Raw genomic sequence first — 22,193 nt, forward strand, 5'->3', positions numbered from 1 at the left:
AAAGAGGGATTTGATTTATTTTGTGTGAATTCTAAGTAACTGGCAAAGAGTAGAATAAGTTAAAGCTAGCAGGAGGAAAAAAATCATAAAAATCAGAGCAGAAATAAATGAAAAAGAAATGAAGGAGACAATAGCAAAGGTCAATAAAACTAGAAGCTGGTTCTTTGAGAAGATAAACAAAATTGACAAACCCTTAGTCATACTTATCAAAAAAAAAGAGGGAGAGGACTCAAATCAATAAAATGAGAAATGAAAAGGAAGTTACAACAGACAATGCAGAAATAAAAGGATCATAAGAAACTACTATGAGCAACTATATGCCATAAAATGGACAACCTCGAAGAAATGAACAAATTCTTAGAAAACTATATCCTTCCCAAATGGAACCAGGAAAAAATAGAAGATGTGAACAGACTAATCACAGGCACAGAAATTGAAGCTGTGATAAAAAATATATATATATTTCAACAGACAAAAGCACAGAGCTAGATGACCTCACAGGTGAATTCTACCAAAAGTTTAGAGAAGAGTTACCACCTATCCTGCTCAAACTCTTCCAGAAAAATGCAGAGAAAGGAAAACCCTTGAACTCATTCTATGAGGCCACCATCACCCTGACATCAAAACCAAAGATGCCACCAAAAAAAGAAAATTACAGGCCAATGTCACTGATGAACATAGATGCAAAATCCTCAACTAAATACTAACAAACAGAATTCAACAACACATTAAAAGGATCATACACCATGATCAAGTGGGCTTTATCCCAGGGAAGCAAGGATTCTTCAATATATGCAAATCAATAAATATGATATACCATATTAACAAACTGAAAGATAAAAGCCATATGATCACCTTAACAGATGCAGAGGAAGATTTCAACAAAATTCAACACCCATGTATGATAAAAAGTCTCCAGAAAGCAGGCATAGAAGGAACCTACCTCAACATAATAAAGGCCATCTATGACAACCCGGGTCAGGAAGACCCCCTGGAGAAGGAAATGGCAACCCCCTCCAGTATTTTTGCCTGGGAAATCCCATGGACGGAGGAGCCTGGTGGGCTACAGTCCATAGGGTCGCAAAGAGTCGGACACGACTGAGTGACTGAGTGAGCATTCAGTCTTACCTGGCCTTCCCAGGTGGCTCAGTGGTAAAGAATCCACCTACCAGTGCTGGAGACATGGGTTTGATCCCTGGGTCGGAACGATCCCCTGGAGGAGGAAACTGGCAACCCACTCCAGTATTCTTGCCTGGGAAATCCCACAGGCTATGGTCCATGGGGTCGCGAAGAGGCAGACACAAATGAGCACAGGCACACACATGACAAGCCCACAGCAAATATTAATCTCAATGGTGAGAAGCTGAAAGCATTTCCTCTAAGATCTGAAAGGATATAAATTTTAACTAAAAATTTAAAAGCAACTGTCGACTAACAAGAGCTTTTTAAGCAAGAAACATCCTTAGGAGTCCCTGGGATATGCCTCTGACTGGGAAAACTCAAATCCAGGCTGGAAAAGGCCAATTTGTTGGGTGGAGTGGGGTTTCCAGCCATGGTGTGGTAGCCCAGATGACCTCTGTATTTCAACTAAAAGATTTTATGTTTCTGAAGTTAGTTATGGTGCCTGTGTTAAGAGGAGGAATGGAGGAAGAAATGAGATATCAAGATAACATAAACCTGACACTTATATTCTTTCTCATCTCTCAATCACTTCTTTCAAGTCTCCAGGACATTACCAAGTTACTATATAACCTGGTGCTTCTACATCTAAAACCGACTCAGAGAGGGACTGAAGATTCTCATATGATGTGCCTATCAAATTCAGTTGTTATGAAACTGTGCACTAAAAGAAACTCATGGAGGGGCTTCCCTGGTGGTTCAGTGGTAGAGAATCTGCCTGGCGATGCAAGAGACATGGGTTCTGTTCCTGGTCCAGGAGGATCCCACATGCCTGGAAGAACTAAGCCTATGGGCCAAAACTGTTCAGCCTGTGCTCGAGGCCCCGGGAGCCACAGCTACTGAGTCTATCATACCCCAACTATGGAAGCCTGCTTGCCTAGAGCCCCAGGCTCGGCAGCAAGAGAAGCCACTGCAATTAAAAGCCTGTATGTGGAAACAAGATAAAAGCTGTGTACCAAGGAAGAACAAAACTAAGTAAATAAATAAATGAAGAAAATTATTTTTTAAAAAAAGAAAGCCATGGAGACATTCATTAGATTTCTGAACGCAGGAAAATAAACTTACCAGCTATTATCTGAGTTGTGCCCATCTTTGCAGGCCATGATCTCTTGGTAGCTCTAATTTTCTTGAAGAGACCTCTTGTCTTTCTCATTCTATCGTTTTCTTCTATTTCTTTGCATTGTTCACTTAAGAAGGCTTTCTTATCTCTCCTTCCTATTCTCCGGAACTCTGCATTCAGTTGGGTATATCTTTCCCTTTCTCTTTTGCCTTTTGCTTCTCTTTCTTTTTTTTTTTTTTACCTATTTGTAAGTCCTCCTCAGACAACCACTTTGCCTTCTTGCATTTCCTTTTCTTGGGGATAATTTTGGTCACCACCTTGTGTACATTGCTATGAACTTCCATCCATAGTTCTTCAAATACTTGTCTACCAGAACTAATCCCCTGAATCTGACAGAAGCAGAAGAGATTAAGAAGCAGTGGCAAGAATACACATTTCTAACAACAAAGCTAGTGGGAGTGATGGAAATCCAACTGACCTATTTCAAATTCTAAAAGATGATGCTGTGAAAGTGCTGCACTCAGTATGCCAGCAAATTTGGAAAACTCAGCAGTGGCCACAGGATTGGAAAAGGTCAGTTTTCAGTCCAATCTCAAAAAAAGGCAATGCCAAATTATGTTCAAACTACTGTTTGAACTCATTGCACTCATTTCACATGTTAACAAGATTATGTTCAAAATCCTTTAAGCTAGGCCTCAGCAGTACGTGAACCAAGAACTTCCAGATGTACAAGCTGGGTTTAGAAAAGGCAGAGGAATCAGAGATTAAATTGCCAACATCTGAGAGATCACAGAAAGGGCAAGGGAATTCCAGAAAAAATCTACTCCTGCTTCATGGACTATGCTAAAGCCTTTGATTGCATGGATCACAACAAACAATGGAAATTTCTTAAAGAGATGAGAATATCAGACCACCTTACCTGCCTCCTGAGAAGCCTATATGCAGGATAAGAAGCAACAGTTAGAACTGGACATGGAACAACGAATTGGTTCAAAATTGGGAAAGGAGTATGTCAAGGCTGTGTACTATCACCCTGATTATCTAATTTATATGCAGAGCACATCACGAGAAATGCCGGGCTGGATGAAGCACAAGCTGGAATTCAGATTATGGGAAGAAATATCAATAACCTCAGATACACAGATGACAGCACCTTATGGCAGAAAGTGAAGAGGAACTAAAGAGCCTCTTGATGAAAGTGAAAGAGGAGAGTGAAAACCTGGCTTAAAACTTAACATTCAAAAAACTAAGATCATGGCATCTGGTCCCATCACTTCATAACAAATAGATGGGGAAAAAATGGCAACAATGACAAATTTTATTTTATTGGACTCCAAAATCTCTGTGGATGATCATGAATTTAAAAGACATTTGCTCCTCGGAAGAAAAGCTGTGACAAATCTAGACAGTGTATTAAAAATCAGAGACATTACATTGCCAACAAAGATCCATTTAGTCAAAGCTATGGTTTTTCCAGTAGTCATATATGAATGTTAAGAATTGGACTATAAGGAAGGCTGAGCACCAAGATGCTTTTGAACTGTGGTGCTGGAGAAGACTCTTGAGAATCCCTTGGACAGCAAGGAGATCAAACACAAAATCAACCCTGAATATTCACTGGGAGGACTCATGCTAAAGCTGAAGCTCCAAAACTTTGGCCACCTGATGCAAAGAGCTGACTCACTGGAAAAGACCCTGATGCTAAGAAAGATTGAGGGCGGGAGGAGAAGGGAGCAACAGAGGAGGAGATGGCTGGATGGCTTCGCCGACTCAATGGACATGAGTTTGAGCAAACTCCGGGAGACAGTGAAGGCCAGGAAAGCCTGGCGTGCTGCAGCCCACGGGGTTGCAAAGAGTTGAACACGACTCAGAGACAGAACAACAGCAACAACAAAAAAAAGTCTACTTCTGATTAGGTGAAAGAACTAGGGGATGTCTTACTTAAGCTTGTGTCAGATAATATGGAAACCAAACTCAAAGTAGAGAAAGATTTTCCTATGTCTTTAAAATAAACAGGAAGAAGGTAAAGATTACATAGATCAGGTTTATAACTCAACCAGCTTTATAATTTTAAGTTTTCAATGACTTGTTCAGACAGTGCAAATTGCACTTAAAGGTAAATATGTGTGTTTATAACTAATCCTTTTATTTTAAAAATCCATATACTCGCAGAGAAATTATGTTTTCATATACCTAATGTGTACATATTGCTCACTTTTACATTTAAAACACAACTACTCTTATAAAAGAAAAATATCTTGAAATTCTGATTATAGAAGCTCAGTGTTACGGTTAAAAGAAATTAAATTTCTCTCGTTATCTAGTAAAAGCAGTTGATTTAGCAAAGTAAAAGGAAATACCTCCCACTTGAAAAAAATGATGGAGCCATTGAAATGGAGATGGCTCATTCCCCAATGACCTCACCAGCATCTGCTTCAATTACCTTCTGAAAATGAAATAACCAAATTACTGTTCAGCTTTCCACTGTGCTAACAAAATTAACCTGAAATATCAAAATTCACCTGCTTCAAATTATACATTACACAACTTATAAACCAAAACCTCTTCACATGGTGAACAATACTCACCAAGGTTGTCATAATCAACAGTAACATTCTCACATGCACAGGAAAAATTAATGGAAAGATGAACAACTTAGCTCAAAGCATCCACGACAGGAACTGGATTCAAATCATGCCACCTATTCAAAAGCAGGATCAATCCATTTTGAATCTAGTCCTCTTTGTACAACAGATGTGCTCTTGGACATGTACGTATAAACTGTATTTAAATGCCATAGAGTGATTTAGAAATAGAATTAGGGTCCATGGTTTTTTTTTTCCTAAGTATAGAAAAGAATATTTTAAGCATGAATAACTGGCCTCTAATTAACTGTTCCCTACCTTCCCAGGTTCATATTTTGGCTATCTAGTTTGTCAAGTATTCTACAAGTACATTGATAAATACTACTTTTAAATTTTGATGTAATCCATAGCCTTGTTTTCTGGTTCCTCTATATGCACATCACACTCTCAGTCCATACCTAAAGAAACCTTGTCTCAAAACTAGAAAGGTACATTTCTCATTTCAGTACCTGATGTACCCAACCTCAAAGTCACCTTTACAAGGTGCAAATGAAATCAACTGCATCAACAGAACCATTAAGAAAAGCCCTCCTTCCACCACCTTCTGCCTCAGCAGATGCTAGACCATGTCTTGCTTTGGGAAGAGATCCAGGAGGTTCCCCAATTCAACTAGCATCTTCCTTTCTCTGGGACACTCTGATTCAGGCTCCGTGGTGCTGACTCATCAGTCTGCTTTATTTGGTGCTGAGTCACATCTGCAAACCATAGGCCACCCTATGTCTTGCTCAGTCTCTTTAAATCTGGCCCATTATCCTTTTCAATACTGTTTACATTTACATGTGAGAAGCAAAAAGCTAAAACAAGTAGGCAGGCCCAGTGTATGTTTGCTGGTATAAGACAAAAATGGGTACAGAAAAAAAAAAAAAAAAGGGACATTAACCATTTTGCTTATGCAAACTTTATTTAAAATGGCACATGAAGGAAGAGGGAAGTAAAAATGCATGAACAGGGGCTTCCCTGGTGGCTCAGTGGTAAAGAATCTGCCTGCTAATGCAGGAGACAAGGGTTTGATCCCTGGTCCGGGAAGATCCCACATGCTGCAGAGCAACTAAGCCCATGAGCCACAACTACTGAGCCTGTGCTTTGGAGCCCATGAGCCACAGCTGCTAAGCTCATGTGCTGAAACTACTGAAGCTCATGTGCTCTAGAGCCCAAGGTCTGCAACAAGGGAAGCCACTGCAACTAGAGAGAAGCCTCTGCTCAACAGCTCAATATAGCTAGAGAAAGCTCATCCAGCAATGAAGACCCAGCACAGCCAAAAAAGAAATAATCAGTTTCGAAAGTTTTTGAAAAAAATGTATGAACACGAACATGCCCAGTGGCACAAGCACCAGGTCACTGCCTCCACAACAAAAGTAAACAAGCTGGGAGACCTTCACCAACTGTGAGGGCCGCCAACTCTGAATCAAGAGAAGAAATCATAGGCGAATCCTTGATATACACCCCAAATGCAGAGGAAGCTCGGGAGATTGCTGACTTTTTCACTGGTAGGTAGGGACTTGCAAAGTTTCCCTGAAAGCACAGAGATTTCCTAGCCTGTTCCAAATTTCCTAGTAATTCCTTTACAGTGGAAAGCAGAAAATATCAGTTTTAATTATTGTATCATTTAGATCAGTGAGTCCTATTTATCTTTATATGGGTAACTGATAAGGTTCTATGAAATTCAATTCAACGTAGTTTAATGAAGAATACAACATAATAATTAAGAACATAGTCTGTGAGGTCAGGCATACCAGGGCTGAGTCCCAGATCTGCTATCTCATCAGTCACTTAACAAGTGACCCTGGGTCAATTACATAACATCTGTGATACAGTTTAGCATCTTTGTAATTAGGATGGTAACAGAGCAATCATGAGACGAGATGAGTACACAAATCAGTCTCTGTTCCGTAGTACATGTTGGTTATCATTCACAGTGAATGAATGTTAGGAGTAGGACATGAACCTACACCCTGTGAGGAACATAAAAATGAAAAAGAACTGACAATAAATAACACAAGCAAATAAGGCAGAGAAGATAAGAGTGCTACTGGGTGTATCCAAAGAGAATGGTGTTAAGGGCTCCAAGAGAAGGGATCAGGAAGCCCAGCAATGCCTTGGGTCAAGTGGCAAGGGAGGGCACATCTAGTTATGTGTGTGGGTGGTGGTGAAGGATTAAATGAAACAGGAAAGGCCTCAAGGAGATAATTAAAGATGGGGTTGCCAGAGTTATGAGTTTGTTGTCACTGTAAATAAAAAGTGGATCGTAAAGAGCAGTTCTTTGCACAATGAAACCAGAGGCTTGAGGAGGCAAAGAGTAAGAAATGTACAGAAAATCAAAATAGGAGATACAGACAGAAAGGTAGGAATGAGCCATTTTGTTCAGAACCTCAAATTCAAGAGAAGACTGGGGATGGGGAAGTGACATATCTGAAGTGTGCCTCGGAGAGACTAACCTGGGAGGGTATGTGGGAGGGTATGCAATCAGCATCCGACTTATGAGTTAGAGGGGGTGAAGACTGTAGAAATTTTCAGATAGGAATTTGAGGGGGAAAGAAAGGAAAACTTCTACCAAAATCAATGACAGCTGGATTACAAGCATAAGTGATGAACTTCCTGAGCTGCGAGCACAAAGCATCCTCTGGTTCAGAACTCAATCTTCTCTTGTGGAAGAGTTGTACCAACAGCAATTTGTTGTTGTTCGCTCACTCAGTTGGGTCCGACTCTTTGCGACCCCTTGGACTGCAGCATGCCAGGCTTCCCTGCCCATCACCAATTCCCAGACCAACAGCAAGCAAAGGTTTCAAACGCATGTGACAAAAGTCTCTGGAGCCAGTAGTGACAAGTTTAAGTTCAAACTCAGGAGTCAGTTCAGCTGAAGTCTTTCTTGACTGTCAGCAACAACAGGCAAGGAGGGGGGCAGCTTAAATCATTTACTTTTCATGTGCTTTGGTCTTTGTGTATCTTGGAGTCCTGTCTTGGGTCCTTCACTGAGAGCCGTGACTAGGGCCCGGAGAAGTTGCAAGGGATAGATAAATTCCCTGAAGTGTACACAAAATTCATGCCTGTATATTATATTTGTTCTTGCTCTTTCTCAATCTTTCATTTATTCATGTATTCCTTACTTAGTATAAATTTATATTAAAATTCATTAGTGCTTATTTTTCAAGAGAGCTTATTCCAAAGACTTCATGCATTTTAATTCAATCAATCCTCTCAACAATCTTAAAAAACAGGAAACTACTATTATTATTTTCATTTAAGAGAAAAGAAAACTATACAACCCCATAGCTAGTAGTCTTACAGAGAAGAAATAACCCAAGGAGGCCCCAAAGCAGAAGCTGCATAAGCTTAGCTTCATCAGGTAGTTTTGCTGAATTACAGTCTCCTTGGGTCTCACTCCAGGATCTGGGACACTCCAGATCAGCAAGGGAATTTCAGGTTAAACAGGGACAAGCTTGTCACTTATCCTTAAAATTGGTTAGACCCATTACACTGCACTGTGGGAAAGCACATTTATATCATCACAAGCATTTTACGTACTGCTCTCTTTGAAAGTGCCAGTGAAAGTGAAAGTCGCTCAGTCGTGTCTGACTCTGTGACCTCATGGAATAGCCTATGGAGTTCTCCAGGCCAGAATACCGGAGTGGGTAGCCGTTCCCTTCTCCAGGGGATCCTCCCAACCCAGGGATCGAACCCAAGTCTCCCGCATTGCAGGCAGATTCTTTACCAGCTGAGCCACCAGGGAAGCCCGTAACACTGCACTGTGGGAAAGCACATTTATATCATCACAAGCATTTTATGTACAGCTGTCTTTGAACAATTGCTTAATGTGTGTTAGATCATAGAAATTTGTTTTTTGGGGAGGAAAAATAACTTCACTGCCAGTGTACCAACCACTGAAGAATTTTCTAAATCAATGAGTCACTGTTCAATATGGTACACAATAAAAAAAAATTTTTAATTGAGATTCAATATAAACATCTTTATAAATATTTAAAACAAGATTTTCATGAAATAATATTTATTTTGATGACATACAACACACACTGATTATTTTCTATTCAGTCTAGCTCAGTCTTGACTGATCTTTTCTATTCCATTCCATTAAAACAATGCTGGTTCCTATCCACTAAACTGATTTCATGATGCCCAGTAGGTTGGTAACCTACAGCTTGAAGAGCAGTATTCTTCAATTAAATCAAGTCATTCTGCCTGTTCTTTAAAAATGAAGCAAAGAGCACGAGTCTGCTACTGGCTAAATGTTTATATGCCTTTTTTTTAATCTGTAAAAAAAAAAAAAAGTTAATGATTTCCTGAAAGCATTAGCAGATCAAACTCGACCATGGCTGCTTTTCCCAGTAATGAATGACAAGCAACATGTAAATATTCCCTTAAGAACCACTTGCTCTGAATTCAAATCAAGAAAGGAGGAAACATGTGCCTTAAACAACATTACAGCTCACACAAGAGTTTAATCGGTAATTAGGAATATTTTCAAATAAGGCATATGCAGCTTTTTCACAGGAAATGATTTGAAAGGATTCTTAATTTTTTAAGGTTAGCAAAATTCTGAATACTGAAAAACGTAAGGTGATAAAAAATTAAGACTCACAAACCTTTTATATCCTACATTAAAGAAGAGGTTTTAAATGAATATCCTCAGTCTGTTGATTGGTCAAAAAATACTTAACACTTCACTGACTCAATGGACATGAGTCTGAGCAAGCTCCGGGAGATGGTGAAAGACAGGGAAACCTGGCGTGCTACAGTCCACGGGGTTTCCAAGACGAACACGGCTGAGCAACTGAACAAGAACATATGTCAACCAATATTTAAGAAGGCATAAGGAAGGAGGCAGGAACTATTGCTGAGTCCCTCCCCTCCAGATGGCTCAGCTAGCAGGAGAAAGACTGTAAATGTATAAACATAAACAGAAGCTAAGAACATCACACACGGGAGTGTTCTTGCGTAGGGCTATGGATCACTACAGGCATGCGTCCCCAACAGCCCTCTAGGATGGTTCTTAGAAGCTGAAATCAGATACAGTTTCCAGTGAAGTCAAACAGAACATTCTACTTCCACATCTACATACAACTTTTCCTACATATCACAGTATGATGCTACAAATATGTTCAAATCCCCTCCCAGACAATGTAAAAATGAACACTTAATGCCATTTAAATGGAAACAACACAGAATGAAGAAAAACAATCAGAGATACAGATGAAGCAGACTGGGATACAGGGTCCAGACCACCCATTTAAAGGCTCAGTGATTGGTGGCAAGTTATTTAACCTTCAAACTATGGCTTCATCATCTGCATTTCTATCTACTCATACAATCATAGTAAGATTGAAGTGAGGGAACGCACCTGAAAGCACTTTATAAAGCACCACAACGCTATTATTATTAACTTTTATTAGAATCAGTAGGCATAGTAAAACTGAAAAGATATTAACCAAATATTCAGAAGGTTTAGAGTTAACACATAACAAGAGCTGAAAATGGATCTGTTTGCTTTTCATACACCAGCTCAAGTAAAGCCTGCAATATGATAATATCTGAATCCAACAACTGGTAATAATAAGGTTTTCCCTCAAATATGGGACATACCAAGGTTCTTCTCTAATGGCCCTTGGCCAGCAGGAAAAAACAACCTAGAGACTGTTAATTAAAGGAAGGGCAAGAGTTCACATCACACCACTCCACCCATGTGGTATACGCATTCTTAGCCCAGCTGTACCACAAAGAGACGGCTCTTTCCTAAGGTTCAAAGAGTGCTCCTCTGGGGCTGGAGCCGGGAGCACTCCCTGGGTCCTCAGCAGTGCTGCAGATCAACCAGCCAGACCCACCCAGGTGACAGTTTCCACTGGATCTTAGACTCTGAACTTGACCAAGAAGGCAAGCTGAGATTATCTGTACAAATGTAGCTCTGCATTCATTTCTATTAAGGGCAACTACTCTTTTTAGACAAAGTACAATTCTAGGGTATAAACTGGATCATTGTAATGCACATACCTGACTTACACAGGTGGGGTATACAGACTATATGTTTCATATTGCCTTGGTTGGTTAATACTCTGACATTAACTGTATTACAGATAGATAAAGTAGATCCTAGGTGGCGCTAGAGCCCATCTGCCAGTGCAGGAGACACAAGAGACACGGATTCGATCCCTGGGTTTGGAAGATCCCCTAGAGGAGGGCATGGCAACCCACTCCAGTATTCTTCCCTGGATGAATCCCATGGACAGAGGAGCCTGGTGGGCTACAGTCCATGAGGTCGCCAGAGCTGGACTTGACCGAGCACACAGCCCAAGGTAGATGAGAAGGATTATGCAACAGCTTCAAGTTATAAACAAGTTGTTTTCAGAAAAGGTCACTTACAATGCAGATCTTTAGAATCCATGATGTGTTTCTGCATATTAATTTACAGTGGCATAAATTAACGTTAAGCTGCCAGACTGCCCACAGAAATCTACTCAGCCCATAACGTGCGTGGCAGCAGGTCAGGTACCTGTGTTCTATGGGGGCCATTCTGCCACCAAGCTGCCACACAGCCCTGGGCAGCCCTATTAAGGACAAAATTGGGCTCAAACGCTGCCTCACCTGCCTGTTACGTAATCTCACTGCAGCTATTCAAACCCTTTTGAGTCTAAATTTCCACAGCAGTCAAATCATATTTGGGGATGAACCACATGCACAAAGAGCACAAAAGGAGCCTACACAAAAATCACTGAAAGAACGCTAAATTCTGCAGGGGCCAAATAATGTCAAAATGAGTGTGAACGTCGTCCCTGTGGCATGACTGGGAAGAGAAAAATACAAAATACCTGCCTTCTAACCGTGAGAGGAAGAAAGAGGGAGCAGAGACCACAGGGAATAATGATCACCCTGGAGATAGTACAGAATGTATAATTTCCTTTAATAATGCAGTTTTTCGTTTGGTTTCAAGACTTATCAAGTATCACAGAATTAACACCCATACATATAATAAATGAATTATATATATATAAATCACTTGCAAAGGCGTGGAAAAATGTCTCATGAGCCATGTGATCAGGAATAAAAAACTAGAACAAAACGCCAAAGATGCTGAGAAACCAACTGCGCCAGAGCCAGGAGATCCTGAAAGCTCCTTAGGGCTCATCCAGGACAGATCCATCAAGCAGTGATGCTGACTCATGCTTCCATTCAGAGCTACGCAGCACATTTCAAGATAAAGAAAAGGAAGGATTGGGTGATCCTCAAGTAACTAGTTTCAATCCTAAACTATTAAAATGGGGTCTTTTTAATTTAACTTTGCTCTGATGTTAATTTCAGAAAGAAAGAGAACCATAAACAAAGGGGGTGGGTAAAGGATTATTGACTAAATACAATCAAACAATGTTTATGAAACCACAAGGTAAAATAGCATACCAATAAACAGAGGCTATTTAACTACTCAGAAGGGTAAAGGGGTGGGGGATGAGAGTTTGAAAGCAATTTTTAGGATCTCTGATACATATTGCAGTAGCAGGCAGAAATCAGGGCAGATCTTGCTTTTGCTCTCCTCTGCACACTAGTAGTGGAGAGGGAAATGGCAACCCACTCCAGTATTCTTGCCTGGAAAATCCCATGGATGGAGGCACCTGGTAGGCTACAGTTCATGGGGTCGCAAAGAGTCGGACATGACTGAGCGACTTCAATTTCTTTCACTAGTAGAGGTTTGTGTAAAGTGGTGTGGCCACATCACTGCAGCTGTACCCTTGGCTTGACTTTCTGACCTTCCCTAGAGATCTTGCTTGGAGCACCCGTAAATACATACGCCTGGAGCACACTGCCCTAGGTGGTCAGAAACTTGCTTTCAAGCAGATCCTGTTGGTAATTCCACTTTACGGAATTCTATGGTTTGTCAGAGGCAGTTGAAAAGATTTATGACTCTGGCTGCCTCTTTTCTGATAATAAAGTTCTTCAGGTTTCTGTTTGTTTATTTGCTGTTTGCTTTTAATAGCTTGACCATTTGGGGCTGCAACAGCATCATAATAGCTAAACTGCAGGTTGAAATAGTTTGAACTGTTCTCTCTTTCATTTCCTAATAACTCATCACAGTGATTTACTATTTAATAGTACCACTGACTGTTGGCCTTGTTCTGTTATTTCTATGGCCCTAGGATCACACCCCATTTTTGAATGTTTTTCTTTTTCACTGTTAGAATACTTTCCACAAGAGGTCAAGGCAAGCATGACAATTAACTTTTGCATTTCTGAGTTGAAAACTACTAGGCTGTTCTTCTAGAAGTTTCACCTTGCATTCTCAGTTTAAGGGGCTCCCCTCCCCCTGCATCTTAGGAAGAAAACACAGGTAACTCTGAGCAGGTTGTTCATGAACCATAGTCACCTTTACTGTTGATATCAGTTTGGATGCAGCCTGAGAAGGCGCTGCAGCTTGTGGAATCACTATTTAGAGCAACCGTTGGCAAAAGGAAAAAAAGAATCTTGACCTAAAGTCACATCTTATACAAAAATTAACTCAAGATGGATAGTCAACCTATGTATGAAACATAATACTATAAAATGTTTGGGAAAAAAATGAAAGAAAATCTTCAGGACCCAGGACTGAGCAAAGAGTTGTTAGACTTAATGCCAAAAGCACAATCCATAATAGGAAAACCTAGTAAATTGAATCGTTAAAGTTAAAATTGACAACTTTTGCTTTGCAAAAGACTCTGTTAAGAAGCTGAAAAGAAAAGCCACACACTGAAAGAAAATACTGGCAAACTATCAAAGGACTAGTATCTAGAAAGTATAAAGAACTCACAGCACTAAATAATAAGAACACAATCCAGTTAGAATGTAGACAAAAGATAGGAAAAGACATTGTGATGAAGAAGATGGACAGATGGCTAAAAAACACATGAAAAGACATTGTATCTTATTAGTCATTAAAGAAATGCAAATTAAAATCACAATGAGATATCACTACATACCTCTCAGAATGGTTCAAACAAAAAAAGAGCGAGAATACCAAAAGATGAGAATCCTCATCCTGCTGATGAGGATGCCAAGAAACTGGATCATTTACACACTGCAGATAGGAAGGAATGGAAAATGGTATAGCCACTCTGAAAAAAGAGTATGATAATTTCTTATAAAATTAAATGCACTTATCATTTGACTCAGCCACTCCACTGAGCATTCATTTCAATTAAAACTGATACTCACAAAAAGAATTTTTTTTACACAAATGATCCTAGCTTTATTTGTAATAGTTCCAAACTAGAAACAACCCAAATGTCCTTCAATGGGTGAATGGTTAAAAAATTGTAATACATCATGGAATACTACTCAGCAATAAAAAGGAAAAAATATTACATAATACAAGCAACATCTTGGGCAGATCTCAAGTGCTGTGATCTGAATGTTTGTGTATCCCCAAAATTCATATGTTGAAATCTAGTGCCCAATGTGATGGTATTTAATAGGAGACAGAGGCCTTTTGGATGTGACTAGGTTATGAGGGCAGAACTCTCATGAATTGCTGCCCTTATATAAGAAGCCTGAGAAAGCTCCTTGCCTCTTTTACCACATGGAAATCACAGTGAGAAGACAGACATGATGGCTCCCTGATCTTGGACTTCCAGCCTCCAGAACTGTGAGAAACAATTTTTGTTGTTTATAAGCCGTTCAGTATGTGGTATTTTTGTTACAGCAGTCCAAATAGACTAAGATATCAAGGGGATTGAACTGGGTTTAAATAAACCAATCTCAGAAGGTTAGCTACTGTATGATTCCATTCATATAATATTTTTGAAATGACAAATTATAGAGATGGAGAACAGCAGTGGTTGTCAGGAGGGATGGGCAGAAGGAAGAAGGTGAATATGGTTTCCAAAGGGTAGCACACGAAACTTTTTTGAAGGAACTGATCTGTATCTTGATTGTGATGGTGGCCGCACAAATTTACATGTAATAAAACTGAACAGGACTAAACACATGCATGCTCACCCATACACAAATGAATGCTTGTAAACCCTTGTGAAATCTGAATAAGGTTAGAAGACTGTATCAATGTCAATTTCCAAGTTGTGACAGTTATTATACAATAGTCACGTAAGGTGGGAAACTGGATGAAGGGTGGAAGACATCATTCTATTATTTTTTATAGCTACATGTGAATCTAAAATTATCTCAAACATTAAAAAAAATCACTATATTGTTGTGTTTATTCCAAGTGTCCTGCCTTTCTATGGTTCACCCATTAGATGGCTGATTTCTTTCTTCCCTAAACAACCTTGCTACTCTCTAGGGTCCTAACAGTGGAAAACAATTCACTAAAATTGGTAGTTTAATTCTTGCTTTCCGAAAATTCTTATTCATAGTTTAGTATTACTAAGTGAAACATGTCCCCTGGATATAAACCTATATTTGAATACTGACTCTTACACTACATGAAATGGACAAAATACTTACTTTCTGAGTTACCTCATTAATAAATGGGAGTAAAACCTATTTCATAAGTCTATTGTGAAGCTAAATAAAATAATAAGTAAATATTTGGCACAGAGTAGATCCTTAAATGCTCATTCCCTTCATTCTCCCATTAACAATCTATCCAGACATAAACGTATCAACAAAAAGTTTAGTTTTCAGTTCCCAAGACGTTTATTTGGAAAACAGGAGATGCATCTTCAACAAGCATGCTAGAAGTTGGGGATGCGGTGAGGCTGAATTGGTTCTTAAGAAATATTTCGGTTTAGGAGATTATAATCATCATTTTAAACCCAAGTTCTCACTCTGAGCTTGAAAACAGTCCAACCATCAAAATGGTTTATAAATGTTTTAGTGTACCTTTCATGTTATTATGAATAGTGACTGGCTGCCATATAGATGTTTAAATCTATCAATAATAACCAAGCATACTGTAGATTGTTTACATTCAGATACCAACATATGTGTATATGTTGGATGAGTTCAAGCTTTAAAAATGACAAGGACTACAATGGTATAATTTCATCCATTCCATTTACCTACAAAAATACTTTTTAGTAATAGACACCCCACAAGGTAATAAACTTTACATATGTCATAGGTTTTTAGTTATAGCTCAACTAATGAAGCTAAAGAGCAGTAGGAAATAAGTACTTAGGATTTAAAATGCAATGTAGCTTGCTAAACACAGGATTCTGAGCAGTCTGCAGTGTGATGCATACAGACAGCTAGACTCTCTGAGCAGCACTGGCCTGAGAGAATTGTCAAAGATAAAAATAGAAGAACCAAATGTTATTTCTCTAGTAAAAATAAGAAAAAGATGAAACAAAGTCCATCTAATTGCTCCTGGTTACGTGCCCTGTTTAGAAATAGTCACAAATCAAAAAAAAAAAAAGCCAAATGTCCTTAATACTTAAGGACAAAGTCCCCTCAAACATTTTTCAATACTGGTATAAATTTGCCAAACAAATGCTTACCGAGCAAAATAACTTTGTTTCCGTTCCTTCTTCTCTTCCTTGGTATCCATAACATGTGATCAAAAGTGCAAAATATTTGGAAAATTCCTTTTTAATCAATGAGTCATAACCCTGGTAAAAAAAAAACAAAAAATAGAGTGACTGTAAATTAAGAAGTTCATAATGGCCAATATGAAGAAAGAAGCAAAATAGAGCTACATGGCCCCAACAAATAGAAGCTAAACTTTAACCAGTGAGTAGAGTCACATGAGTCATATATGAAATACAAGTGCCCCTGGAGGAAGTGGGGGGGCAGGAAACTATAATTAGAATGGAGGTGTTAAAACATTTTAACAAAATGAAAAGTAGCTGAAAAAATAAATTGAAGTATTTTCCTCATAATTAACAATTATTTCAAAGTGTGCTAAAGCAAAAACTGCTGACTTTGGAAGATTTTAGGCTGGCTATGCAGAAGCTAATTTTTAAAAAAATCTTTGAATTCATAATCACTATTTTCAAGCCATTAATGATGAATATGTCTCATCCACAATGATGAAAAAAATGGATCACTTGGGTGTTTTACAAGAATGTTCTTCCTTTAAAAGTAAAAATAACATCAGCATTCTATCTTATTTTGGAAACATGTCAGCAAGTATCAATACATCTCACTTGAGCAAATGTGGAAATGAAAGCACAAAGCCTTGGGAAGCTATCCCTCAGAAAGGTTTTATCTGCTTGCCTCTACCTCACTATCTCACCCGTGCAACTCTCACCTCTGCTTCCCAGGAGTAACCTGGTTTAAACCTATAATAAGAGGTGGTCTCCAGGTCAGTCTTCCTTAAATACCACTCTCATCATGCCATGCCCCTGCTCAAAAATCCCCAAAGTCTACTTACTGCCTGGAGCACTAATCTAAATTTTCTGCATAGCATTCGCCTTTCCTAAAATCTTGCCTTTTCACCCTGAATGAGTCTCAAAGTAAAAAAAAAAAAAAAAATTTCATCAATCAAAATTATTTACTAATTTATTTCAACTCCATAAACAATGTAATTCACAATCCCTATTACAGGGAAGGTACTGTGATAAATGAGTGAAATGAATGAGTGAAACTCGCTCAGTTGTGTCCAACTCTTTGCGACTCCAAGGACTATAGCCCACCAGGTTCCTCCATCCATGGGATTCTTCAGACAAGAATACTGGAGTGGGTTGCCATTTCCTTCTCCAGGGGAATCTTCTCAACCTAGGGATGGAACCCGGGTCTCCTGCATTGTAGGCAGATTCTTTATTGTCTGAGCTACCAGGAAAGCCCCACTGCGATAAGTATCAGAGACCAAAGATAAATAAGACATGGAAAGGAAAGGAAAGCCAGTCACACAGTCGTGTCTGACTCTGTGATCCCATGGACTGTAGCCTGCCAGGTCCTCTGTCCATGGGATTCTCCAGGCAAGAATACTGGAGTGGGTTGCCACTCCCTTCTCCAGGAGATCTTCCTGAACCAGGGATCAAACCTGGGTCTCCTGCACTGCAGGCAGATTCTTTCCCGTCTGAGCCACCAGGGAAGCCCCACAAGACATGAGACTTGCCCTAATAGTGTTCACTGTCTTGCAAGGGAGACACTTAGGATCTCAGCTCTGTGGGATACAAACAGCTGTGGAGGAGAAACAGACCCCAAAGGAAGAAGACTGAGGCTTCCACAGGGCCCACCCTCCTGCAGCCCCCCACACACCAAGATCTGAAGGATGAGCGTGGGTTCCTAGTTACAGGGCATGGGAAGCAGGTCCGGCTGAACAAAAGCGACGTGTAGACACAGTCTCTCTCTGCTGCTCCAGGATCAAACGTGAAGCAGGAGAGCGGTGGGAGCTGAGGATGAAGACATGGACAGGATTTGGGCCGTGAGGACCTTTCAGGTCATGCGAAGAGCTGGAACTGTGTCCTCGCTGCCCACCAGGCACTGCCTCTGCTCCCCGGCACCTTCCAGCACCATGACACCAAGGGCTCAGGCTGACCCCACGGCCGCCCTCCCGACAGACCTCGCCGCGGGGACGGAGGGCGTGTAACACCCACCGGGTACAGAGGATGGACTTCAGAAGACTGACAAGAGGGCGAACAGAATCTGCCCTATCACAGTGGACTTCCCTAGCGGTCCAGTGGTTAAGAATCTGCCTGCCAATGCAGGGGACACAGGTTTGATCCCTGGTCCTGGAAGATTCCACTTGCTATAGGGCAACTAAGCCCATGCGTCATGACTACTGAAGCCGGAACACCCTAGAACCTGTGCTTTGAAACAAGAGCAGCCACGGCAATGAGAAGCCCGCACACAGCCATGAAGAGTAGCCCCTGCCTGCTGCAACTAGAGAAAGCCCACACACAGCAATGAAGACCCAGCACAGCCATAAATAAATTTTAAAGATGATAATAATACATGATTTTTTTAAAGAAGATATCACAGTCTAACTAGTTGAGAGAGGGCCCACACTTAGGCCAACAGTATTTACACAGAAAGAGAAGGCATGAGTTCAAGACATATTAAGGAGGCAAATGAGTCCAAATCTGGTGACGCACTCCACAAAGACAACATGGGATGGGAAGGGATGATGGATGCCTTCCAAGTTTCTGCCTCAGGGGCTGGATAGACTGCGACACCACAGATAAGATATGATCTACAGGAAAAGGGCAGGCACTTGGCAGGGTGCAGAAGCAGAAACAGATGAAAGATCAGTTTTGGGCACACTGCCTTTGAAGACCCACGGGACTGTCAGCTGGAGACATTCACCAGATGTTAGATTTCATAAAGCACAAGAGTGCAGAGAGGGCTAGAGAAAAAGATTGAGAAATTAACAGCATATGGTTGTACTTGAGGAAAAGAAAAACAATATGATGATAACACCCTGCACATACAACAACTATGCACAAGGCCCTGTACGGAAACAGTGAAGGACACGGGCTCACTCTCACTAATTTATCTCTGAAGCCCTGACGTGGGGCTGCCCTCAAGGGACTGACCGACCAGTAGGGAAAAATAAGATGTGTGCCCATAACTAAAATGGAGAGTTAGTAACTTAGAGCTGTCCAAAATAACACCAAGAATCCAGAAGACACAAAGTTCAACTCGGAGGTAACGAAGTCAACCTTTCAGGATGGTGAGGATTTCAACAGGTAAAGAGGGAAAAGAGAAAGGATTTCAGGAACAGAGAATGGCCAAGCATGAAGTCTGGACATGGAAGGGCAGAGTGGCCAGGGCAAGGAAAGAAAACCACCTTTCCTTTCCACAAGTCATCATTTCAACATTTCCCACATGTTCTCTCTTTTCATCCCTACACCACATTATGAGTTAGGCATCCTTACTTCCAGTAAACTGAGGCTGAGAGATGCTAATTTCCCTAGTTCAACCCTCCCAGCCTTGGTGGAGCAGAGATTTAGATCCAGTTTGGTGTACCTTTCCATGCCTTTTGATAACCTGTGAGGCCAGAAAGCATTTGGAGATGAGTTAGGAAAAATGGTCTGGAATCAGCAGCATCTAATGCCTCGGCGTATACTCTTCAGGTTAAGACAAATGTACCCAACACAGCGGAGGGGCAGAGGGTCAGTGAGCCCTCCAACAGGACGGCCTCGGTGGAAAAGACCCTGATGCTGGGAAAGATTGATGACAGGAGGAAAAGAGGGCGACAGAGGATAAGATGGTTGGATGGCATCACCAACTCGATGGACATGAGTTTGAGCAAACTCCGGGAGATGGTGATGGACAGGGAGGCCTGGCATGCTGCAGTCCATGGAGTCGCAAAGAGTCAGACACGACTGAGCAACCGAACAGCAAAGTGGAGGGTGGGGGTGGAAGCCACGCCTTCACCAACGAGGACAGTACTCATTTGAAAGTCTGGGGAGCAAAAGATGAAAACAACAGTAGCCAAGTGTCCCAACTCTCATCACCTCCATTTCACATGTGGCCTGAACCCACGGGGCTCCTCGCCAGCTCTCTACCTTCATCCTTACTATTCTCCAAGCTTGAGGTAATCTTGCTACACTTCTTCTCCTGACCGGATCCAGCACAAGATTCAGCCGTGCTTCCCTGGCCACTTGTGTGCCCTTCTCTCTCTGCCTTATAAGTGCACTTCACGTGTCACTTATCACTTACTGTGAGGCACTTGATCCTAGATGGCGTGACAACGCCACTTCACTTAGCCTCCGCAGCCCCAGACGACCAAGGTTCCCTCAAGTCAAAAACCATCATGTCTCACACTCTGCTTATAATTCCCTAAATACCTAACACAGAACTAGGCAGAAAAACCACATGCAAGCTAAGCAAGGAATTAATCCAATCCTGGGGATAAGATTAATGACATGGTAGACAGACATCAATCCAAGGATTCCTCCCAAAGTAACAGTTATTTGGGGACTTCCCTGGTGGTCCAGTGGTTAAGATTCTGTGCCTCCGCTGCAGGGGGCATGGGTTCAACCCCTGCTTGGTTTGGCAAATATGTATATATATATATATATATATATATATACACACACACACATATATATAAAAAAATTATTATTTGGAAATGGGGACTGTAGGTTCAAGCCAGTCCCTCTGGAACTCCAGAAAGAATTAGAACCCTGGCTCTCTGCCCTGCCCTAGGCCAGGTAGTTTATTTTAAAGTCTTGCTTCTGCATGCCATCATATGTGATGATCTCTATTTATTAGATTTTCCCTCATGAATAAAAATGAAGCCATAACCACCTAATTGGAAAATTTTTATATTGCAAGCTGAGCCAGAAACTAATATTTGGTTCTAGTGGAAAAATATTGACAAAAATAAACACAAGGAAAAAAAAAAAAGATTAAATGATCCAAGAACTGACATCTGGTGCTGCTGTGTCTGTTTAGAACTAGAGGAGTTCTTTTTCCATTTTCTATTCAACAGATAAAAAAAAAATCCAAATCTTTGGTTTCTTTTAAATTTCTGGGAACTGATCTATTTCTTAAACCAGATGGATGCAGCCCTTTCAGGTACGGACACACCAACAGATTAACCAGGAAGAGATTGGCAAAGGATGCTATAAAAATGATTTGCACAGAGCACCACCCGGCAGCCTTCATGCTTCACTGAAGAACCAGAGCTCCTTAAATCAATCTTTAATGGGAACTACATTCTCCATTATAAGTGGTTATAATGGGCTTCTTAAAAGCCCTTCTTCCATTTAATGTTGACTTTCTCCTCACATCAATAAACCCTAGACTCATCCAAACACTGAATTACAAGAGTCTCCTGCTTTCAGGGTGCATTACAGACCAAGAAGAATGCTATGAGAGAGTACAAGACGTATCTTCTACCTAAATATTTCTTTTCGTGATCTTAAATCAGTACAGTCAATTTAAATTTAGTTCATTGTTTTTTTAAAAATGACATATACAAAACCCTTAACCCCGTAAGAGCTGTGTCAAGGACAAAGTATTTTCTGTATCACCAACAAATGTCTGATGCTCCCCGTGACGCCCCTGAGAAGGAACTTAAGGACAGCGCTATCAGACACCCTAACTCCATTGAACCAGTGTGGACCCACACAGCCCAGGGTGGCTTTTTGGCTCCGCACCGAACACACTGCAGCTCCTTGCTCATTCGGGTATGACCAGTGGGGACTAGGAAAACACCAGAGCACACACAATGTCCATCAGCTGTTTTCCCAAAACATGTTTCCTATTATACAAATGATATAATGACAACAACATGCTGTAAGGCTTGGCCACATAAGGCACAGGCCAAAATGTACTTTTCTATGCAAACATTTCCTCCTAGAAAATACTTACACTTATGCTGAAATATGACAAGAATTCAGTCCTTCTCAAAGCTCTACTGTCATCTAAACACAAAGGGTATTCAGAAATATAGGTGTTAAACAAAGGTCAGAAACTTGAAT

At 40.6% G+C, this 22,193-nt stretch overlaps 1 protein-coding gene across 6 annotated transcripts in view; it reads right to left on the reverse strand.

Annotated features, from left to right (window-relative positions):
- Positions 1-22,193, reverse strand: part of NCOA7 (nuclear receptor coactivator 7) — a 158,545-nt gene that overhangs the window by 116,169 nt on the left and 20,183 nt on the right. For 3 of the 6 annotated variants that reach the window (XM_043439015.1, XM_043439017.1, XM_043439014.1), the window contains exon 2: positions 16,314-16,424. The exons of 1 other annotated variant lie outside the window; for it this stretch is intronic. In XM_043439015.1, coding sequence (XP_043294950.1) covers positions 16,314-16,363 — 50 coding nt within the window. In that variant the 5' untranslated portion in view covers positions 16,364-16,424. Of the gene's footprint in view, positions 1-13,835; positions 13,934-16,313; positions 16,425-18,018; positions 18,158-22,193 lie in introns of those variants that run through there. 2 more of the 6 variants (XM_043439019.1, XM_043439016.1) reach the window with 2 other exon arrangements.

The sequence above is a fragment of the Cervus canadensis genome, chromosome 20 (assembly GCF_019320065.1).
Source record: "Cervus canadensis isolate Bull #8, Minnesota chromosome 20, ASM1932006v1, whole genome shotgun sequence".
Classification (NCBI taxonomy): Eukaryota; Metazoa; Chordata; class Mammalia; order Artiodactyla; family Cervidae; genus Cervus; species Cervus canadensis.